The following is a 24,489-nucleotide window of genomic DNA, read 5'->3' on the forward strand; positions in this document are numbered from 1 at the left end:
GTAAGGTCGCTGGGTGGGTAGAACGCCCAGGTATGATTGTTTTGGGAAAGACAGAAACCCTCAATGTTTGCAAGCCTCAATTACTAGAATCCAAGGATATAGTTTTAACTTCAAAGTTGAGGCTTGTCTTGATTTTGTTTTCCTATTGCTTCGTTTCCGTACTGACTCCCAGGAACTTGCTTCGTTGTAAGTACTTCTTATGTTAGCCTGTCCTCAGGTCTGTTGCCCTTCACGGACTTTTAAGAACTGGTCGTACTCTTTCAACTTCAATACAACAAACTCATGACTGTTCTAAGTACCCAACACTGGAATTAGAAAGCTGGGTTGGATCTCTCTATCTTTTCCCTCATGGTTACCCTTCCTTCCTTCACAGGAGCATGGTTTAGAATTTATGGACTAGGGTTTCTTATGGCTCGGTTAGCTGCCAGTGGTTAAAACTCCATAGCCAAACAAACATGTTGGCCAGACTTGTAAGAACAATACTTAGGCCTCAATAAAAGTCTAGTTCACGTTGTTGCAGTTTGTTATATAATTATCTTACAGTGCTCATTTTAATTAGTACATAAGTCTTCAGTTTGCATTATATTTTTGATGACTCAGGGTTTTGAATATAGCTGTTTTCCATCCCTGTCGTTTCTGCCCTGGTGGCTTTCTGACATGATGCTGATTTGTGGGCAGATAGGCTCTAGGCTTAGGTATTCAGAATTTGTCCAACCCTGGAACTCTTTATTTTACCACCCTTTCAACTTTTTTTTTAAAATTTTTATCTATTTAGTTTTTTAGACATACTTCTTTTATTTCATGTGTACGAATGTTTTGCCTGCATGTGTGTGTGTGTGTGTGTGTGTGTGTGTGTGTGTGTATACCGCCTGTGTGCCTGGTGTGTGTGGATGTCAGAAGAAGGCATCAGAGCCCCTGGAACAGGAGTTAGAGGTTGTTATTGCTGGGAACTGAACCCTGGTTTTTTACAAGAGTGACAAGTGCTTTTTAACAACTGAGCCATCTCTCCAACCCGCTTACCAAATATTTTTCATATAGTACATCACACTTTTGGCTACAATCTACAGGTCTTTAGATAGCCCAGTACATTTTAGGTGTTAAATTATACTTAAATTTTAATTTTTTTTTATCCTGCAACTTTTAGAGCACCAACAGTATCCTACGTATTGTGAAGGAAGAATGGAACAGAAGAATAATACGTAATGTGCACCTGGTTTTAAATTGAATTTGGGAGAAATCCACTTTACAGTATAGAACTGGCACTAGCTCGAGACTTATAGAATATAAATGCCAAGGATTTAGAATGAGCAAGACCTGGAATCCAGAGAAGGCCAATCAGAGGAAGGGATGTGAACACCGTTGAAGGATGGTAAAGAATCCCATGCAGTAAAGATAACAGGTCCTAGAGGTTGTAGTTTAAAAGGAGACCAGGGCAAGGAGCTCAGGGTGAGCACTCAGTAAGTAGCACAGAGAATTACAAGGATAATTAAATAAATAAGTAACTATCAGTTTAGGCTTACTCCCTTGTTGATTTAAACCTCCCCCTGATCCAGCGGCACTCATGATCTTAGTCTTCTGACCGGCCAGAGTTTGTAAGGTTTTGGCTACCATACTCCAAAAACACGAGAGCGTGGAGTGACTTTCCCGTGAACCCATTGCATTTTCCCGGCCCCAGAAGCCCAGGGAAGTACCCGCATTTCAGCAGTTCATGGAAACTTAAGGGTCTGTGGAACAGTTTTCAGGTGCCCACTTGAGGAGGAGCGACCATCACCCTGACATGGCCACATGATTGCTGGGAATGGCCGATCTACATACAGATCCTTTTTACTGCGTCTTATTTTAGGTGTGCCATTTATGTGTCTAGATTTTCTTTTCAAGTTGATTGGGATCCTTGGTTTAAGCCCAAGTGAGGCATGGTGTCATTAGCGTCTGTGAAACTTCTCTCTTGAATTCCAGGGTAGTGGAAGGTTTTCTTTTCCACATGGTTATTTAGGAATGCTGTATTGTAGGTTTGTTTTCTACTGAGATTTATTTACACAAGTGCTTTCTTGGCAAAGTATTCCTGGAGGTTAAAAATGGGGATTTTTTTTCAGAGAGGAGCGTGGGGTCTGGTACTTTGACTAACGATTTGAATGGGAAAGTTTGATTCTAATAAAAATTTCCTCTTCCCTGAGCAAATGTTGATGTTTTTCATTTTCCAGGTCTTCCTAAAGGAAAAGGGAGTTTGGGTGGTTTTTGTTTTTTTGTGAGTTATCTGGAGCCCCTTCCCTTCCGCTCTGTGCTTGGTCCCCACCATTGTTTTAAGAGTCTTTGAACTGTATTATCTTGTACTACGACTTGCTTGACTATGGACCAAACCCAACAGTTTCTCGGTGGTTCTTCAAGGTTTAGTTAGCCTGGTGTACTGCTGTCTTTAGGTGGGGAGGGAGACTTCATTTATCCTTATAATGTGCAGACTTTTTTTTTAAGTGCATAAAATCATATTCATAGCCATTTTTTTGTTTGAAATTTTCTCATGATGGTTTAGAGTGTGTGGCATATGAGCTTCAAAGCAACCTGACTTTGAGTTACTAACTTCTCGCTGGGTTTGTGTCACTTACAAAAATATTTAAAGAGCAGTGCAGCTCTCTGACCTCAACACATGTGCGTTAGTGTTTCAGATTTTCCGTCCTTGCTCCCCTTGCTAATGGGCTGTCGCTTCATGGTTCCAGTGGAGAAGCTTGTCAAGCCTACTTCCTGCAGCCAACATAGTCAGAAATGCAGAGATGTCTTCTTTTTCCCCTCTGCACCCATGAATGTTGTGGACTAGTCTGGCCATAGGGAGCCTGCCTGTGGTGGAGTGGGGGCCAGGACATACAGCTTTAGAAGATTTCAGGAGCGCCTCTCCTACTGCCCTCTCCCTTTGAGCAGTCAGTCTCTCTCTGAAGGAGGACCTGGACGGGGTGTGCCCAGGAGAAGACTTTAACTGTCGCCTTGTTGGGCCTACTCTGAACCTCACCGGGCAGTTTTTTCAGCCGTACAGCCTTTCCAACAAATCGCCTCTTTTAATGCCGTTTGGCACAGATCAAATCCACATGATAAGTTCTCTCTGCCACAGTGTTGGTTTGTTGTTTTCCATGAATCTAGTACAAGAAAGTTTGGGGGCAGCTGGCTAGTTCTTTGGTCTGGCATGGCCTGAATGGCAAGGTATCTACTGGGTCATAGCCTCACACTCCTTAACTTTGGGCAAGCTGTTCACGTGCTGCCAGCATGTCCCTACCTAGAAAATGCTTCCACTCCTCTCTTCCCACCAGGGCCACGCTGTTTCCGTTTTCCTGTCTTACCTTTTCCACACATGAATCTGTTTATTCAGAGACATGTTTTATGTACAAAGCACACATATCCGCTGTTCTAAAACCGATGGGACATAATTTGACGTTGCGGCTAGCAACCTGCTTCTCCCTGCACCTGATATATTGTGGGGTTTGAGTTCAGCGTAAGTCATCCTCCCTTAGTGTCCTTCCTATGGCAGTAACATGGTATTTAAGCAGCTCTCCTCCATTGAAGAGTTAGCCTATAATTTAAAGGGGCGGGGAGAGGGCAGACCTCTCACCTTAGGGAACCAAAAGAGCCTTGGTTGTTGATACTAGGCTCCTAAGGTTGTGACTTGGATTTCAGGCCAGGTGGAGCTCTCTCTGGGCTGCTATGGAGGTATGAATTGTATCTTTTTTTTTTTTTTTTTTTAATTTCCTGGTGGTTGGTAGTTGGTTGTAAATCCTGGCCTCCACCTTTAAGGGGTCTCGAGTTTATTCTTCTACCTGGGTGCAGTGGTGTGAGGTTGAGTTAGTTTTCAAAGGAAGCAATGAATAACAGGGGTGGCACAGAGACGCTGCCTTGTTTATTTATTTATTTGCAGGGTGGAGGAGACGGGAGTCTGTGGCTAGAGTTAATCACTGACTCTGTCAGTCTCAATTATGAAACCGTGTGAAAATGATTGGGCTCAGTTGTTTCTCCGCGTGGCCAAGGGTGGGAATCTCTAGAGGAGCCTTTCGGATACTTTTCTTTGGGAATGCATATTTGTATTTTTAAAAATTATTTTGTAAAGTATCTTTTTTAGAAAGGTAGTATAATTGATGCATACAGGTGTCTTAAACTTCTTGTAATAATTTATTTACTTTTATTTTGTTTGCGTTGGTTCTTTGCCTGTATGTCTATGTGAGGGTGCAGGATCCCCCAGAACTAGAACTACAGATAATTGTGAGCTGCCATGTGGGCGAGAGGAATTGAACCCAGGTCCTCCGGAAGAGCGTCCAGTTCTCTTAAATGCTGTGCCATCTCTTCATTGCCTCGATGTACACAGTTTTTAAAAGACACAAAAGGAGTGTGGGTTGAGAAAGAAGTCTCTTCTTCTGGTTTGCAAAGAACCCACTTGACCATCTGACTCGCCACTGTTGCTATATTCTGAAGTTTCCTTTCAGCGCGTATATAACACACGTATATGCAGACTGGAGGCTTTTTCTCACAATGGCAATGATGTGTGAGTTTTGCATTGAAGTGACGACTCTTAAATTTCTTCCATATATATTAGTGCTGCGTTCCTTTTCAGTGGGTATGTGGTAGCCTGTTGGGGAGGATGTCGTGTGCTTAGCCCGTGGCTTATGGAGGCACACATAGGTTATGTCCAGCTTTTCCGCTCATGAATAAGGCTGAAGGGAATGGCTTCATGCGTGGTCTCAGACATGAGTAAATGCAGCAGTAGGGGCCGCTTCTAGCAGAACCACCGGGTCAAAGAGCATGCGTGCGTTTTAATTTTGGTAGCCATTTGTTGCCGGTTGTTCTGCTCACCTCAGGAAGTTTTAGATTTCTCCACAGAGGTGTGCACACCAATGCCAGTCCTGCACCTTTGCCAGTCACGGCGTAACCGACAAACAGATTGGTGCAAATGTCAGATTATCATTCTGTCGTTTCCGTTTTCTCAATTCACACTCAGCATCGTTCCCTAGTTTTAAAAGCCCTTTATGTTTCTGGCGCTGTTCCCTTTAAGTTTGTGTTTTTTGTCCATTACCCTGATATGCTCTTGATTTTTATTACCAAAATCCTGGTTTCTTACAAAAACACCGATTTCTGTGGTCAGTTCCGAGCTTCCCTTTCCCCCCTTCTTGCGGTTTGTGCTGTCTGCATACTTCTTTGGTCATTTGCATAAAGTTAAATTGTTTTGCCGATTATTAAACATTCCGTGTAGTTCAATGTATTCATTCCACAAATATTTATTGAATTCCTTTCACATATTAAGAGTGTGTTTTAAGCACCCAGCTGTACAGTAGAAGAGAAAACAGGCTCCAGTTTTGCTCTCAAATGTGGTGGATTCTAGTGGAGGAGCTTGTAGCTAAAACATGAAGAGATTTGTAGACAAACCTCCACTGTAAGTCATTTTGTGGCTCCAAACATTTGTGTCGGTGATGCTAGTTCTCTGAGTGACAGATGACAAGACCCCTGCTCTGGCTCCGGCTGGGGTGATGTGCTTCTCTTAAAGGAGCTGGGATGCTAGGTATAATCCAGCATAATTTCCCTCTAGGTGCTCCATCAATTAATTAGTGTAAGGCTGACCTGCTCTAACCAACGGACTGAACTACGCTGTGGTTCAAAGAACATAGACATTGACTTCTTTTCGTCACTTAGCAGTCCCAGCTGGGCAGAAAAGCCCCTTTCCACCAGAGGTTGCGTAACCAGGGTTCTTTCTGTCCCATTGGTCGGGAGTGTCGCTGAGGTTATTATCTGTGTGGTCTTATCAGGTCTGGTCAGTGGCAAGAACAAAGGGGAAAGTTCAGGGCAAGAGTTAGAGCTTGTCGGCATCGCTGCAGCTTATGTGGTCGGTGAGAACTTAGACCTGTGGGCACATCTAGCTGCAGGGGAGGCCTGGTCAGCATTGTCTCTGCTGGTCACCTGCTACCTAAGGAGAAGGGAAGGAGGGATTTTAGAGGAAAATCAGCAACTGTCTCATTGGCTTCATATTTCCAGTGCCCCCCGGCTGTCACTACTTGGGCTTATTGCACAGTGGCTCTGTAGTCAACTTATGAAACAGTTCCAATCAGTTTTTGATTGTTTATTTTCTCTGAAACTTTACTCCCCGCTTTCTTTCACACGGTCTAACAGTAGTGGTTCCAGGCTGCCCTTGAACTTGAGACCCCGAGTCTCAGCCTCCTTACTGCTAGGAGTCTAGGCCCATATCACCAGTTCTGGCTTTCCATGGCGGTATGAGTTTCCCTATAGCTTCTGGCCTCTTTCTGAGATTCCGTGCGGCTTCACTAATTAATTCATTAATTCTAGGCAAATATGAGAACTCAAAACCATAATGTACTTTCTTGGGTGTGGAGTCTCCCTGTCTTGTTCCATTTTACAGGATTTCCACAGTTAGTCTTTCGTGTGGCTTAGGCGTTTTCAAAATACAAAAACTCAGGAGAGTCACAGCTAGCCGCTATGTCCCCATGTGAGAGAGAAAGCTGCTGGTCTCGCTGGGGTTTGCTCTGCACTTTGTTGGCAAGCGCTCGTATGTTTATGGTGTTAATTCTGATGACCGTGTTGCATAGTCACTCTGGGAAACACTGATGAGGAAGCTGGTCTTTCTGTGTCCTCTGACTTCAGAAATGGACTTCACTGAAGCAGTTAGGAGGAGTTAAGGACCAACTTATACGACAAGGTGTTAATTTTATTTTAGTAAGTGGTTTCTCCTTATAACAAGGAAACTGGTACTTATTTTTCTATTGAAAATAAACTCAGATCTTGGGACACATAAGCCTGGACAGAGTTTGGCATACCGAATAGGATGCACCTTGCTTGTTGTTGTGTGTGTATGAGTATGGGGTGTGTGCGTCAAACAACACATATTCAACTTTGATCTTGATCTTGACTGTGTTTTTTTTTTTTTTTTTTTTTAAACTATAAAGCTGTTTTACTCTTGAAGCATTGTTGTGTGACAAAACCTGCCCTGGCCACAGGAACACACACAAGTCCACCCACAACAAACCAAATACAGATACCACGAAAGTCCACCTTGGTGAACCAATGAGTTTTATTGGGGTTACTTTTTCCAGGCAGCTCGGCTGGTTTCTGTTTTGCAGGCAGCAGGTCTGGTCTCAGGGCCATCTGCAGGGTTCGGCTTGTCTGAGAGGTGTCTTTGCAGAACCACTTCCTTCTGTCTGAGAGGCACTAGGCTTTTATGGCTTATTCTGTTAGGGAGGGGCCTGGCAACTCTACTCAGTTTCAGGGACTTCCTGAAACTGTTTGACCTCCATTACCTTCCTGCTTAAAGAATGTCCCCTCAGTATGAAATGTTTCAACCTCAAAAGAAACTGTTACACAGCAAGCATCTAGTTTAGTTAATTCTGGTAAAGTGAGAATTTTGTGACCTCCATACATGTCAAGCACATTAGGTAGTTAACGGAGCAATAATTGCAGTTTTATCAAGGAATGGGTCTGTGCCTAACAGTATGGTTTAGTTTGGCCCCTACTTCTCCTGTCTGGTAAGGCTCTTAAACTTCAGGTTTTTCACACATGCCAGTTCTTTCTCCGTATATCTGATAAAGAACTCAGCCATTGGACTTCTAGTTCCTTTCAGGATAGAATTTGGTGACTGTATCTTTCTGCTTTAATTTTCTCTCAGTGGGAAATGACATCTTAATACCTCAGTCTGGGCATCAGTGATGCCCATTGCCAATGGGTAGCGTGTTTTGAAGCTTTTTTTTTTGTGGGCAGGACCTGGGATCATGAATAAAATATTTCTCGCAAATATTTCCAATTTAAATTCAGTTTCAGAGGTTTTCCTGTTTACTCATTTGCTCAGTACCAGGCAAACGGCATTGCCACCAAGCCTCAGTGCTACCACTGTACCACGACTTACCATCATAAAAACCAGTCCCTCTCCCTCCCCCGGCCCCCTTATGTGTGCTGTTCTGGGTCTTCCTCCTTTCCTCAGGGAGAGATTGTTTATCATTGACAATTTCCCAGAATTAAACACTGATTTGATTTTAGATTATATTGGAATAATTGCAATATTTGTTAGATGCGATGCTGGACTTGTAGATAAATTTAGAAGCAGCCGTAACTATTAGGGAGCTAGTGGGAGAGATGATACAATGCTTGGGGTTCTCAGTTGGACACCCCAAGAAGAAAATAAAAGAACAGAAGATGTCAGTTTACATATCTTTAGAACTGAAGAGTAGGCTGTTGGCTTGTTTTTAAATTTTATTATTTATTTGTGTGTGTGTGGGGGGGGTGTTGAGAGGTAGTCATTGTTTTTCATAACAAATAGAATAAATTGTTTTCTACCCTGCAGGCGTTCTATCTCTATGTGTTTGGGTCATCATCTATTTTTAAAAATCCTCCCCATTGAATACAGTGCACTTAATTTTATTTTGAACATTGCTCTGTTTAGGTCAGTGAGTGGTTTCAATTGGGTGGTTCATCCTTTGGTTCTATCTATTTTCTGGTCTCTTTCCCATGCAGTATGCATCCAGAACTCCCCATCCTGCCTGCACCCCACCTCCTCCCACTTCCCAGCGCCTCCTTGTTTTCTGTTGTGGTTACTTGGATGCTAACCGGTTCAACTTGTGCTCTGACCCTGGTACATGGCTCCTTTGCTTTCTCATGACCGTATTTATACTTTTGACGGATATATTTAAATGAACAGCTGCGCGTTTGTTGAGTCATTCCACAATTATCTGATTCTGCAGTAGCCGCTTGACTGGCAAAAGCCTATTTCAAGCTAAATTGTGAGAGAATTCCATTAATCACCGTCTCTTTGGGTGTGTGTGGGGGAGGGGAATGGAGCAAGACCACTGTGAAAAAGTCCTTTTAAAGATTAATTAGTGATTCCCGTTATTTAGAGGACGTTGATCGAGTTGCAACTCAACGCGTCACTTGCAGAAACTGCACAAAGGTGTAAATAGCTATCAAAGGCTTAGGGATACCAGCCTGGTAGGCAAAGCACTCTGAAATAACTGTTGTGCAGGCCGCTCCTTACCACTGCTGATCTCTCCAAATAAGGAGTCCTGGAGGGGCTCCTTTCCTGTGGTGATCAGGGCCCTCCACTCAGGGCTCGAATTCATTGGCTAAGTGTTTTGTCTTGAGCTTCCTGAATAGATTACACTGGGTACAGACAATGCTGTGTCTTTCTTTTCTCTCTTCTCAAGTCGACTAATTGCAACTGTAACCTCCGATGGAGTCTTTGGCTTCCACGAGCCGGATCCATTTTCATCTTGACACCTGCCCTCGGTTCTCTCTGAGGTTATTAATAGGCATGGAAGCGTGGCTTTCTGAATAGCGTCAATAACTGTTAGAAGACCTGGGGTGGGGGGGAGATGGGAGGCCAATTTCTGACTTGTAGGAGCTGTGTTTTCAAGCTACCAAAGTTATCCTAGAGTCACTAGGGATGGCTCTGGGGCGTATCAGCTGGTGTCTGCAAAGAGAGATCCAAGCAAGCCTTTCCAAATGGGCTATTGTCCGCCAGGAGCTGTCTGGTGCACCCAAAGTCTGCCAGCGCCTTTCTGTCTGGCTGCTTCTCTTGGACGGGACTCTGGAAAGCTGAAATCCAAGTTAGAAGTGATCTCTTTTAATTGATCTCAAATACTCAGTTGCTTCTCAATTAAATTGAGGTCGCGGAGCCCCTCCTGCTCCCCGGTCACTTCTTTGCCATGCCAAGCAGTATCAGACTGACACTCCACCTTCCTCTCCCCACCCAATCCAAATGCCACGTAGACTAATGATTCAAACTAATGTTTTAGTTGCTCTTGAGTGCCTGGTTGCTGCAGGGGGATGTCACCATGCAGGCTTGGAGTCAGATGACTTGCGTGGTGTTTGCATGTGTTGGGGGAGGTGGGCACACAGCGAAAATACAATAATAAGTTCATGGTGAATTTTGCTCCGGAGTCAATGGTTTGGGACAGATATGGATAGCTAAGGCGTGGAACACATAGGGCCGAGTAGGAAGCGGCAATGCAGGAGTGGGCTTGGAGTGTGAGGGACCCACGTGTGAGAGGGAAGGTGGAAAGAATATGAAAGGTGTTTCTTCTCACCTCCACAGAAATATACTGTAGTGAGAGAGGAGAGAGAGGAAAAAAAGCAGGAGAGAGAGAGAGAGAGAGAGAGAGAGAGAGAGAGAGAGAGAGAGAGAGAATATGACTATGGTTTTGAATTGTGTCCCCTCCCACACCTAATACCCATTTTACCACCAGTATTGTCAGTTGATCCCGCTAGCCTTGACATTTCTCTAGGTATGTGCTTGATGTCCACTGCAAACACGAAGCTGAGTCAGGATGTCTACAAGTTCAAGGACAGCCTCAGCTATATAATAAGTATCAGGCCTGCTTGGATTATTAGATCTCTCCTCACAAGACCAAGTAAGAAAGCAAGCCATAGAAACAGCACCGTCGTATGTGACGGTAGGTGTCTGTTGTCCAGATGTTGGCGAGATAGAAAGGTCTGTACAACCAGAAATAAGAAAGACAGAGACCGTGTCTCACTGAGGACTAGGGGTGGAAGTGGGATTTTAAGTAGACCCTGAGATCCAAATGTAAACGTTTCCTCGGACGAAATAAGGAAATCCTTCTTACCCTTCGATAACAGAAGAAAAGTTCCAGTACACCTTTCAGACTAAAGGGAGAGGGAGTGGGGCCCCGGGAAGAGTCGAGGATGACATAGAACCGGTACAAGGTGAAGGCGTCCCCCTTGCAGCAACAAAGCTGCAGAGCTGAGGCTGTGTGATCCCGAAGGAAGGAAAAGGAGGATAGGAAACATTCTCCACGGCCAAAGAAAACCTGGTGTGGAGGGACTGGAGGGAAGGCTCCGTGCCTGCTTTGGAAGCCTAAGACCTTGGCTCGAAATTCCCGTACCATGTAGAAAGCAGGAGCAGCGAGTGTTCTGAGTGGTCTCTGAGCCGGCCCTGAGGTGTGGCTGAGGCAGGCAGATCCCTTGGGCTTGCTGGTCAGCCAGACCATGCTGAGTTTCAGGTTCAAAGAACCTGTCTCAGAAAATTAAGTGGGGAGTTGTCGAAGAAGATAAACGATGCTGGCATCTGGCTTCCACGTGCATGAGCACAGACATGTTCCTGTGCCCCCACAAGCATGTCTTCACACAACCACATGACCAGCCCATAGGTCTCATGCATGAATACAGTTGGAAGGGAAGTAGTAGTACTTTCTGAGCTGTCAGAAAGGCACGAGGCAGGAAGCCAAAATGCTCGAGTCTCAGGGATAGCTGAGTTCTCATTTGTATCAGGGGGAGCAAAGTCTTTTGTGTACAAGTAAAGTAAATTTAAAAGAAAAGAAGTACAAGCTAGTTCCTTGTTCCATGGCACCCTATGCTAAACCCTTCATTTACTTTCCCTTCAGTTGTCCCCCTCCCCCAATTTACAGATTATATTTTGTCCCCCTTTTTCCTTTCTCATCGCTGTTATCTGGAGTGTATCTGCCACATCTGGAACGTTCATAGGGGAACCCCTTCAAAACCCTCTCTTTCCTGAAATGGTCTCTGATTATTTCCTCTTACCACAGCAGGAACAGATCCAGGGTCTGGTTTTCAGTTCTACAGTACTTGTCCAAGGGGCCAATTGTATTCATCTGTGGCAAAAGATCAAGTTACATGCTAATATTCCTAAGGAAACACCCTATCAGGAAGCCTGGCAGTGGAGTCTATATAAAACCCGAGTCCTGGCAACGTGCAGACTGCCAGTTCAGAGAGCGGTGTTAAAAATATTTAACAGGTCGTTTGTGAACTGAAGAGAAGACCCTGTCTTAGCTTATATGGTATGATGTCTTCAGTTTGGCTTCTCTTCGTGGCTCCCACTGACAGCCTACATCTCTCTCACCCCTCCCAAAGGCCCAAGTGTTTTAGATGAAGCTGCCCTTGCTTGGGTAGCTCCTTTTCTCTTGGGCCGTGGTGCCTATTTTTCCATTATCCCATTGGCCAGACTGGCTGGGTTTTGTCCTAGATGGGGGTTGTTATAAGTATGCCTTTCTTTCAATGTTTCATTTAAAAGATATGTATTACTGGGTTTACTTTGTCCTCAAATAAACCTTATACTAATTTCCACATTTATTTTGAGGTGTGAATTATGAGAGAATTGATGAATGAATTAAAGGGTGGACGGGAACATGAACACACTTGCAAGAAAGTCTTTTTTTTTTTTTCTTCCCCAAAATAGCTTCCTTGACATTGAGATTTTTCTTCTGGGAGACAGGGGACACGAGGGGAGACTACTGGAGGTTACAGAGTGTGTAAAACTAATTTTTGCTATAGAGAAATGGAGAGAGGGCATCATTGACAGGTGACTCAAATCACCTTGAGTCAAAGATTGTTTTCCTAGGAAAAGTTGAAGGTAGATGAAGCTCAGATTGGTTAGTTTGGATCAAATATTGATGGGAAAACTGGATTGATGATTAGTTGCCTGATAGGGTGGCCATTTCAGGATAGTGGTTAAGTCACGATAGTGATTGGCCAAATGGTCTTAGGTTGAGCTCGTGTGCTTGGATAGTCACCTGTACCCATGCATTTTCTTATTTGTGAAAGATCACTATGAATATCATAAATGTTTTAGGAAGAAATTCTGTATCTTTATCCCTAGACAGAGAGCTAGACATATTGCCTGGGTGCAGTGCTCCTGTAGTGAGGATGGCTTGATGTTGCCTTAGCAGCATCTTTCTTTTTTCTGCCCCTGGCTTTTGGGTTAAGCAAAAAATTTTTTTTCACCGAATTCATTCTTACATTGTGGAAGACACAATAAAAAACACTGCACATACCATGGTGGAAAAAGTCATCACTGAATAGTAGTGGGAGAACCCTCAAGAGTGGCAAACAGGATTAGAGTAAAGTTGACTTCTCCTGGATGGCATCAAAGTCATTCAAAACAGGGATGAGTGTTTATTGACTTTCAAGGCTATATTTTAACTCAAAGATTGTTAAAATTAAAAGAGTGTCAAGAAATTCTCTTTTGCCAGGCGGTGGTGGCGCACACCTTTAATCCCAGCACTCGGGAGGCAGAGGCAGGCGGATCTCTGGGAGTTCGAGGCCAGCCTGGTCTACAAGAGCTAGTTCCGGGACAGGCACCAAAGCTACAGAGAAACCCTGTCTCAGAAAACCAAAAAAAAAAAATTCACTTTTCAGTAAGACTCAGTGAGTCGTAAATGGGCCAACTAAATGAATTTGGGCAGGCAGGCCAGATAAAAGAAACTTCCATTGAATGTTATGATTGTTTTCCTTATATAGAAAGCAAATCGCATACTTTGCAGACCCAGCTTGTAGGAGCATCCTTATTGCCTACCATAGTTTTACGTTACGTTATCTCTTGGAGTCCTGAAAGTTGAATACAGAGGGCCGTTATGCATTGATTATTCTGTGACCAGTATCAAAATAATATTTTTAGTAGTAGACTTCGGAGAATTTGTGGTTTTTCTTTCCCCAATCCCAAATATAACATTGTGATGAGCAAAAAGGACTACTGAACTTGACCTGAACCCACTCATGTTAAAAGTTGAGGCAAACACTAACTCTTTAGCTAGTGTCTCCTAGATCTAGAAATACGGTGTGCAAAGTATCATAGTATTAAAAAAGTGGTTCTTTTCTGCCCTGTGATGTCTCTTTTTATCTTTTTAAAGGAGGGAACGTGGCAATCAATGTTCTCCCTCCTCGAGGATAGGCATCGTAAGAGATGGCGCTGATCCAAAGAGGGTTCTCTCTCTTTGTGTCTGAAGCATTAGGAGTAGTTGCTAGCAATGGAGGAATGAGCCAAGAGTAGGAAGGGGAAATACTCATATAGCAGAGGCAAAAATTTTATGCTCTGAACCCTGTGTGTTGTGTTTACAATCCCCAGAAGCCTGTCATCTTTTGCTTAGGGATTTTGGCAGTTGAATCAAAAGGAGATGAGCTGTGTGTACACCTTCTTAGCTGCCAACACTGAGCACACTCTTACAAACCTGTAGTTGTCTATATATTGTTCATATATTAAAAGATGTCTAATGCATCCCTCCTAGACGGTTAGAGTTCTCGGATGTGGGAAGGGCTCCCAGGAGTTTCGACACTCCACAGCATCTCTGTCAGGTGTGGGGTGGGTGCTCAGTCCAGAATACCCGGAGCCGGTGCTGATGCAGTAGCAAAGGATAGAGCTTTCCGAGAGAGAGAGAGAGAGAGAGAGAGAGAGAGAGAGAGAGAGAGAGAGAGAGAGAGAGAGAGAGAGGGAGAGAGAAAGAGAGAGAGGGGGGGGAGGGGGAGGGGGCGGAGACCGTTGAGGTGCTGCTGCAGAGTCTGTGGGGACTCTGAGACATTTGTCAGGGTTCTAAGGTTCTCTAGATCCAGTGTTGGGTTCCTGCTGTGTTTTCTATGTGTATGTTAGTCAGCAACATGCTCTAACAGATGGGCTGTAGAATCATGGGTAGGATCACGCCAAACGTAGAAACTTGTTCAATGTAAAACAATGCCACTTCCCTTCTGTATATATGTTCTCTAAAAATAATACTTTTTTTTTCAAATTTGCTTTTTTTAAAAAAATCTGGTAAGATTTTTTTTAAAGAAAACGTAAATACAATGTTTTATAAATTAGTTTTACTTTCTTCTTTGTTGTTGTTTTACTTTGTGTTTTTTTTGAGACAGGATTTCTCTGTGTAGTCCTGGCTGTCCTAGAACTTGCTCTGTAGACCAGGCTGGCCTCGAACTCACAAAGATCTGCCTGCCTCTGTGCTGGGATTAAAGGCGTGCGCCACAACTGTCCAGTGTGTTTTACTTTCTAACATAGTAAATATCAGTGGCTAAAGCCCACATACCAGTTATTCGCAGTTTTCAGGGAGTCTAAAGAGGCCTGCAATCAGTAAACTCACAAAGCACTTGAGGAATCCCTGAGTCATGTTTATTGAGTTATGGCCACTTCTGTTCTCTGGGACCAAAGTTTACTTTAAAAAAAAAGCACCTTTTTTTCCTTTCATGTTTTAAAAGTAAAAATACATACTTTGTGCTTTAGGTCAATACTTTAGTAAATTGATTTTTTGTTTGTTTGTTTGTTTTGAGGTAAGCCCAGGCTGACCTGGAATTTGCTGGGTAGCCCAGGCTGGTCCCTCTATCTCAGCCAGCCACATGCTGGTGGTACCAGGGTTCTCTATGTGTACCATTCCAGGCTTGATGTTTCTCATAGTTAAGACTCGATCAGAGTATCCCTACTCATTTCTCTTTCTTTGTACTTCCTCCCTTCTTTAGAGTATAATTTTTAGTAGACAACTAGTGGGCAGGCAAGGCAAATGAAAGCCAGCGTGTGCTGCTCACTTTTTTCCTCTCTAGGTTTTTCTTTTCTTTTTTTTTTTCTTCTTTTAATGTGATACATGTTGCTCTTGGTTTATAGATTGGCTTGAGGAAATAAATTTATAAATTTTTTTTTTTTGTCTTATGAGCTTACATCAAGTCTGTAAATAGGTGTCCTGGGGCACATAGGCTTTTGTTGGTTTTTGACATGGAAAACATGGCAGAGATGGTTTGCCGTGAGTTTTTTTTAAATTATTAAAGCACTGTTTACGTTGAAGTGTGTCGACTGTTGACATTTACCTGAACTCGACTCTTTTACAGAGATGATGTATTTTTTAAATTTTCCCTGTCCTTTGTAGGTGTGTATGATGGGGGTGGGGCTAATTCTTTCTAATTCCAAGTTAAATTGAGTGTGTTAGGTCCCGGAGAGTTCTAAGTATTTTGCTGCTTGGCCCAACTGTAGTGAACAAGAGACATACATTCTGCTACTGGAGTTTGGTGAGAGAGATGTGGTTGGGACAGTACACTAGGTAAGAATATATCATCATTAATTGTGTTTCATGCGGATGAAAATCAACAGTACTAGAAAAAGTGTTAGAGGATTTAGGTCAGGGAGTGACTTTCCCGTGGAGATTGAAGGGTGAGCAGGAGTTTAGCCAGGTTGGGCCTTGAAAGAAGAGCTCTGCCCAAGGGAGTGTGATGCCGAACCAAGCTCAAGAGATAGGAAGTAGACCTTGGAGGAAGGAGTGCGCAGGGGGCCAAGGAAAGGATGATGGCGGATGCAGAGGGTTGGCAGCAGTGTGGGTGAAGAGGGACTAAGGAGATGGCGTCTTAGCTTGGCTCTCATCGTTTCCTTGCTCGTCAGCCTTCCCAGGGGTTCTCAAACTATGTTCTGGTGTGTAGCTTAAGTCCTCAATATATACCGTAACTGGTGTACCCCCAATGTGTATTAATATTAACTGTAAAATATGTGAATAGAATATGTACATCAATCAATTCTATCATGGGGACAGCCTACCTGAAATAAGAGACAAGGGTTTTGCTTGTCAGATGAAGAGGTTTGTGGTGTGGCAGGCTTATATATGGCTTTTCTGCCTCTACGGGGGTGCTGGATGGCAGTGGCAGAAATCTGGTAGAGGAAACAGTTTCTCTTCATGGCTAAAAATCAAAGGAGGAAAGGGAAGCGTTGGGGCCATACAACCCCCTTTGAGGGCATGCCCGCAGTAATCTTAGGACACCTCCTAGGCCCTGCCTCTTAAAGGGACCACTGTCTGCCGGTAGTGCCAGCCTGAGGACCAAGCCTACTCTGGCAGCACATAAAACAGAAACTTACAGACATTAGAGGTTTGCCCATGGTGGAATCATATTAACAAAACTCTCAAGATACTAAATCTAATGTTTATTACACAAGATGGAACAATGTTCATTTTTTTTAATATCTTAAAAAAAATGTGTATTTGAAGAGACTACTTCATGTCAGGTTGACCTGAATTCTGTTGCTGTTCTCCAGTGAAGTGGCGAAGGAGGAACCTCTAGGAATATGCGATGTTGGGGCCTGTGTTTTGATACTCTTCTCTGGTACTTGTATCACTAATGTAATTAATCTCTAGATTCTTCACTGATGCTAGAGTACTTGCCATTTGGGGAAGAGTTCATCTCACTACAAGCAAGCTCCTGGGAGCTTCGTAGGCTAGCCATGACTACCCTTTCGTTAACAGTCTCTCTGAAAGGTACCCCTTTTGCTCCCTGGAGCAGAGAAGGATGCCAAGTAAAGTGGTCAATTATTTACTTCTTTGGTTTATGGGAACAGTGGTATGAAAAGCAACCTTGGAGTGTTTTCATTCTCCAGCTCAAGGGGTTTCTTTGTGTGGCTCTTAGATGCGTGTAACCACACTGCTGGGGGCTGCCAGAAACACAATTCTAGATATTAGACCAGCGGTGGGGAGTGGAAGTCATTTCAGGTAGAGAGGACTTTCGCAGGAATTGATCTCTTTCCTGTTATATATAGTACAGTATCTTAGGTCACCTAATCTGCAACAAAAATCATATTGATTGATTGATTGTATGTATATACATATGCATGTATGCAGGTATAGGTTTTAGTTTGACCTTGTTATATAACCCAGACTAACTTTGCTTTTGTAGCTCTCCTGCCTCTGCCTCCCAATTAATTCCTCCGGCGTATCTCATACCTAAGAAATTCACTTTTAGATTGCCCATGCTGGTGCTTGCCTCTAAGTTCAGTTTCAGGAGGCAGACGCATCCCCGCTCCCTCCTAGTCTGGAGAGCCCAGGGGCATGTTAGTGCAGCTCGGCTCCTAAAGGTCTTCATGCTGCCGCACACAGTAGCAGAGAACATTCCAGTGCGAGTAAGCGCGTTCACTTAGTTTCTTTTCCTCTTCTGAGACAAGCCAATGATGCCATCTTTGGAACTCCATCCCTACCCCACTCATTTCATCTTATTTTGTTGTCTTGTTTTGTGGGGTGTGTGTGTGTGTGTGTGTGTGTGTGTGTGTGTGTGTGTGTGTAGCCCTGTCTTGGAAATTGCTTTGTAGACCAAGCTGGCCTTGAACTCAGAGATTTCTCTGTCTCCCAAGCGCTGGGACTAAAGGTGTGCATCACTATGCCTGGCCCTTCATTTAATTGTAACTGCCCTCCTCCCCCCAAGTCTCTCTCTAAACACAATTAACAGGGAATGTTGAATAAACAGACCGCCAAGAAAAAAACGAAAGTTTAGGATGAGCTGGGGAATCAGGTGTAAAGTGTTTACTGTACCTGCATGTGAACCTGAGTTTGATCCTTGATACCCACGTACAAAACCGAGCATGGTGGGTTTTGGTAGCACGAATTCTAATTGTTCTTAATAATAAAATCCTGGAGTCTGTTATTAGGGGGTGAAAGCAGAAGGATCAGAGAAGCAGAGCGGCCAGCCACTAAAGTTCCTCCCTCTACCAATGCTCAGACCAAAGGGGTGATCCGGTCCTCACACTGCCTCCTCAGACTGATCGCCTAGAAGGCTGCCTCAGACTGCACTGAGCTCCTGTCTCCTCCCTGCCTTATATTCATCTCTCTACCCAGCCACATCACTCCTGTCTCCACCTTCCTAGTGCTGGGGATAAAGGTGTGTGGTCCCAAGTGCTAGAATCACCTTTGTGTGAACTCTGTTTCTCTTTTAGACTGGCTCAATTTCAGGTAGCCTAGGGCGACCTTGATTTAACAGAGATCTGTCTGCCTCTGTCTCCTGGGATTAAAGGTGTGTGCCGCCACTGCCTGATCTGTAGTGACTTAGGTCTGCACTCTGATATTCATTATTTTGTTTAAAACACAAAGAAAATATCACATTATTATTATTATTATTATCAATTATTATTATTTGAGACTGTTTCTCTGAGTATCCCTGGCTGTCCTGGAACTCACTCTGTAGACCAGTCTGCAACAGAGATCCACCTGCCTCTGCCTTTGGAGTGCCAGGATTAAAAATATATGCTACCACTGCCCATTGAGCATGGTTGGTTTAAGTTTATAATCCCAGTGCTGGAGAGGCAGAGAAGGTTGTGTCTGTGCACTCATTGGTCAGAAAGTCTAAATTCTTCATTGAGTCCCGTGTCTCACTTGGAGACTCTGTCTCATAGAACAAGGTGGATAGCTCCCGAAGAGTGACACTCCAGGTTGACCTCCAGTCATTGAAACTACCTGCACACGTGTTCACACACACGTGAATACAAATGTGAACCCAACCCACCCACTTACGCACGTGTGTGCACTCTGCACAGACACGCGGGAGATAATCTACTGGCTTCTGTCACTTGTTGTGAAGGTGTAAGCGTTACAGCGCGCTGACCTGTTCATGGAACAGTTCTCCCAGGTTCTTAACTTCACTATCCAGGAAACTGCACCAAATCAGACTCTCATTAGATTCCTGATACTTGCAGGACTTAATTCCAACGGGAAGGTTCTTAACTCAGGGAAGTGAGCTTCTGCAATGTAGTTCTAGGTCGGCACCAACTTGAACTTTCTATCAACTGTCTTATTTTTTTCTCCATGGACATTTCCTATCCTGTAAATTTACATAAATTCTTATTTTGAAAGTATTTCTGTCTTGTGTCTAGCCTCTCAACAGACTAGCCTTTTAAAACTCGAGGTTGATGTAGAAATGCGGTGTTTGCAGGAGATGGGGTGGAGGAGACATTCTTTGTTTCCCTCTTGGGTTTTCATGGTGGTCTAGTTCAGCCTCCAAACCTTCAGAGAAGTGAGGCTCAGACACAGTGACCTGCCTTGAATTATCCAGTCTCATATCTTTAACATCATGTTAGAGTCGTGATCTTGGCCTCCCAGTCTTTTATACTATAATGCCAATGTCATGTACAATAAGGTAGAGTAAAATTCAAACCTAGAGTCTTTCAGAATGTTTTATCTTCAACATTTTTCCATTTATTTTTTAATTGAGTTCTTCATAGGGAGGTAGGCTTGGAGACCTAGCCTTGGTGAGGTCACCGGCCAGAGGGAGATCTTAAATCCTTTGAAAATTTGTTCAGATCCATGAGCAGAGAATATTCAGATGTGCTAAGCACCAAGGCATTCTGTGTTGGGTCTGGTTGAAGGCCCCCCGTGGCTTTTGGAGATGGCATGCCTGTTCTACTGTCATCCTGCGGTTAACTTTTGGTGTGACTTACATGTCTTCTTTTCCTTCCACAGGTATACCATGGTAGATGGAGTCATGATCCTTCCTGTGCTGATGGTCATCGCTTTTCCTTCCCCGAGTCTGGAAGGTACGTGACACACAGCTGCTTGGTTACCACGACGTGCTGTGTATTCTTTGGCTTACCATAAAGCATTTGGTCCTTAATCCTGTCCGATTTAACACACCCTTCGTATGATAAATATCCACACTGTCCCTTGACTGCTTTCATGTGCGTTTCTGATACACATTGTATCTTGATTTATGTGTGTGCGTGTGCATGCTGTTTTTGAAGGTTCCGCAGAATACCCTACCAAAAATAAATATGAAGGTGAAGTAGAGTCGATTGTGTAATTAACGATAAAGTATCTGTGTAAACAAAGGTACTCTGTGCTGTCTGCGCCCAAGCACATTAGATATTATGAAGTGTGGTACTCTCTATTTATTATCTGTGCATTAATGTCCACTGTTTTGAATGCCCACGGTAAATATGGTCAACATGCTACCCGGAAGTTGCAGAATAAGCAATTCCTAAGTTTTAAGTAGCTGTCAATATACTTATTATAGTATAATATTATTATACTTAGTTTTATACTTGTTTTCATCACTTACTGCGCCTCATTTTAAAATCTGTTTATTTATTTTGCATGTGTGCAAGTGTGTATAAGTGCGCCTGCAATGGAGTGTGTGGATGGAGGTCAGAGGACAGATTCCAGGAGTCAGTTACCTTTTTCCACCCAGAGGTTCTGGGGCTTGAACTCAAGTGGTTTGGCTTTGCCTTTTGCCTTTACCTAAAGAGCCACTTCCAGTCTTTCCTGGGACTAACTCACACATGAAACATCGCCGGCTACGGGATGGGGGGGGGAGTAATATGTTTAGAATTTGATGGTATCCACACTTATAATTGTGGTGTAAGGATAAAGGGGGTATTCTGATGTTACACACATGTGTATTCAGCCATCTACCTCAAAAACTAGATGACTGCTGTTACATTGTGTGGCACTCATTTTCTGAATAATGAAAAATTTTGGTAGAATGTCAAGAAAACAGAGCCCTGTGGCCCCTTTGATAGTTTTATCTATCTGCAGTGAACCACGGTGTGTTAAAGGTTCGCTGCTGCGGCAGGAGTGGGGAGGGTCTAACAAGAGGCCTTCTGGATATTGGGAGGTTGCCCTCCAAGAAGTTTGTGGAAAGCCCTGCCATGTCTCTTTCTTTCACGCCTGATTGTGAGATATTAGTCTTCCTCTGCGCCCCTGCCCCGTTCTCAAGACCCTGCTATATGTTGGTTCATGGTTTGCAAACCTCCAGTGGCAATCAGTCATGGACTGTAACCTCCACAGCTGCCCACCCCAGTAACCCTTTTCTGTTGTTAATTTGATTACAGCTCAGGGATTGGCTGCAGTTACGGAAAGCTGACCAGAACACCTGCAGTTTGTGTTGGTAGTTTTACTTGGTGGAAATGTAATGTACAGCAAGACAAGTTTTTGTGTACAACAGGTAGATATTAGGTTCAGTTAATTATGCAAATTGTTTAGGTAAGCGAATGTGTTGAAGCGTAATCAGAACTTGTCCTGATAAAACACACGTGGAGGCGTTTGCATAAGATCCCAGCTACTAGTAGGTGAAGGCAAGAGGATTAGAAGCTGAAGGTTACCGTTGACCACATAGTGAACTCGAGACCAGCCTAGGCTACAGAAAACTCACCCTCAAAGCAACAAGCTTGCTATGACTTAGGCTATGTCTTTGTCTGTTTGTGCGTCTGTAACAAAACACCGCAGACTGGATACCTTATAAGCAACAGACATTTATTGCTTGTAGTTCTCCATCTGGGAAGGCCAAGTTCAAAGTGCTGGGCGGGAGATTTGCTGCCGACTGAGAACTCATTGCTCAGAGGTGGCGCTTTTTCACTGTGTCCTATGGTGGAAAGGCTAGCTATCTCTTTTATGAGGGCGCTGCCCCAGTTTCCTTGCTGTTGCTGTGATTAAAATGCCTTGACAAAAGCAGCTTTAAAGGAAGGAAGGGCTTATGCGCATGTGCGACTCCAGGTTAGAGTCCACCGCAGTAGGGAAGTGAAGACAGCAGGAACTTCAGACAGCTGGTTACGTCACCTGCACAGTCGAATGCACGGGTGCTCCCCCGCTTGCTCTGTTCTGCTCTTTCTACTTTTACCTCATTCAGATTTCCCTGTCCAGGGAATGGCGCTGCCCGCAGTAGCTGTAAAACAGTTCCCCCACAGACATGCTCAGAGGCCAATCCAGTGCCTCCTTCACTGAGACTCTACCTGGGTGACATTGAACCATCACAGGCACACGCCGAGGGTCTTTGCTCATGCTCTCTCACTTGTCCTAACTTCTACTACTACTGTCACCATGGATTTCAAGGGGACACAAACATGCATACACCACAGGGAAAATTGTAGCCCATGATGTAATCAGGCATTTCAAAGCCTTGGGCTTCTCTGTTTTTTTTTTTCTTACTGTTATTGATTCCTTCTTTTCCCTACCTTCTTTCTGGAAAGTTACTTAAGGGGTGGAACTTCTCTTTTTGAATACAACAAAACAGCTGACTAAGAAAGAAGGGAAAAGTTAATCCTAACTCTGAGCAATAATAAATCCCGCCTTTCCGTGTTGCTATGTCAGTGTATTCCAGGTGCAAATCTGAAAGTCTATCAAGGTGTGCCCTGGAACACGTCTGTTTTGTACACGTTCCTGCAGGAAGAGCAGCGCTTAGAGTGATTCTCAGTCTTGTTCTGATCAGATGAGACATAAGTCTCATGTCCCTGTTGTGAGTTCTTTGGGATGTAGGGGTCCACTTTGCATAATTGATGAGCTTCCAAGGAGGCAAATAATTAATCTGGTTAGTGCAGCCAACTCTGCAGAAAAGTCAGAACTCGGTGTCCTAGGAGTTATTTTGTTGAACTTTAGACTTACCTTGTTGGATCTGTTCCTACTTTATCTATCTATGTATCTGTATCTATCTATGTATCCATCATCTGTCTATCTGTCTGTCTGCTTGTCTGTCTGTCTATCTATCTATCTATCTATCATCTATCTATCTATCTATCTATCATCTATCTATCTATCTATCATCTATCTATCTATCTATCTATCTATCTATCTATCTATCTATCTATCATCTAGCTATCATCTTTCCATCCAACTCCTCTCTCTGTCTCTCTCTCTGTCTCTCTCTGTCTCTCTCTCTCTGTATCCCTCCATTGTCCTTCCCTTTCTCTCTCCATTGTCCTCTTTGGGAGTCCCAAATCCACTACATGTAGCATTGGAATGTAGGTAATAGTCAAGGAGGTCTCTGAGTGTAAGGTACGAGCTGGGTTTTGAAGACAACAAAAACGAAGGTTTTGTGTCCATCTTTTTACTGTGAGAACATTTAGATTAGCTCTAGTAAGGTGGCTTCTATTTTGTTTCTGTTGAGCAGCGCTGCTGTAGCCTAGTCTGGATATCTAGAGTCTGTCTAGACAGCTCTCAGCAATGAATGTTGTGGAAGACATCCCAAAGCTCTCGTAGGCGTGGCAGGTGGTGCCCCAGACGATCCTGTCCTGCAAGTGCTGAAGGCATTCGGCATTCGTAGGAGGAAGCTGGAAGTATTGGCTGAGTTACCGGTGCTTTTCAGTAGGACATTTTGGAGGACCCATTTCTTGGTCCCCTTCCTCAGTGCTTTAAAGCTCATTGCTAGAAAAAAAAAAAAAGTCTTAAGAATCTTGGAAACTAAGTGCTCTCCAAATTCTACCTCTCCATATGCTATTAAGTCGTGCCTTTTGATTTCAGTTAATATCATGTTGGACCTGTGATGGAAGCAAGACAGGAGAGAAAAGGAGACCAGAACAGAGGTCGAGTTGGAAAGAACCAGAAGAGAGGGGAAGGAAAACAGCAAAGAGGGAGGGAGGAGAGAGACACTTGTGCAATGGCGTTAAGGACCTTGTTCTGGATTTGTTTTTTTTTTTGTTTGTTTGTTTTTTTCCTCCCTCTGTGTTTCTAGCACTTAAGCTTCGTAGAATCCAGCAAATGACCTCTTTATTTTTACTATTTAGTGAAATTTATATAAAATGGATCATACTATTTAGGATTTTCTATACATTGTATTTTCACTTTTAGTTTCTGAACTCTGTACACATTTATTTACATTTCTATAAATGACCCATTTCACCATATTTCTTTCTTTCTTTACTGGCATTTATACACAGTGATGGTGTCACGAAGACATCTCCATGCAAGTATACCATGTGGTTTGACCTTATTCACTTCCCCAGCTCCCCTCTCTTTCCCATCCCATTCACTCCCCCAGACAGGCAAATGACCGCGTACTGGAAACAGATAATAAAACCCATTGTTCCGAGCTGATAGGAAAATGGATTGCCACTAAGATTTTACTGTTTAGTAGACCACCACGACTATAATTCAGCTAGTGACCTGAATGTGGACTACTGTCCCTCCTCTGTAACATTCTATGAGTACCCTAAGTTGGAGTGTGCTTGTCACGTTCGTGACTGGCTTGGGTGCTGGTCACCTTCTTTCCTTTTTATGATTTAGCTTTGTTAGT

At 43.6% G+C, this 24,489-nt stretch overlaps 1 protein-coding gene across 2 annotated transcripts in view; it reads left to right on the forward strand.

Annotated features, from left to right (window-relative positions):
- Acvr1 (activin A receptor type 1) overlaps window positions 1-24,489 on the forward strand; it is a 124,441-nt gene that overhangs the window by 54,936 nt on the left and 45,016 nt on the right. For both annotated transcript variants that reach the window (XM_050122235.1, XM_050122245.1), the window contains exon 2: window positions 19,950-20,023. In XM_050122235.1, the coding sequence (XP_049978192.1) occupies window positions 19,957-20,023 (67 nt within the window). In that variant the 5' untranslated portion in view covers window positions 19,950-19,956. The remainder of the gene's footprint in view (window positions 1-19,949; window positions 20,024-24,489) is intronic.

This window comes from Alexandromys fortis, unplaced genomic scaffold (genome assembly GCF_014885135.2).
Source record: "Alexandromys fortis isolate MF-2015 unplaced genomic scaffold, M_Fortis_MF-2015_v1.1 scaffold_8_9099976_23576923, whole genome shotgun sequence".
NCBI lineage: Eukaryota > Metazoa > Chordata > Mammalia > Rodentia > Cricetidae > Alexandromys > Alexandromys fortis.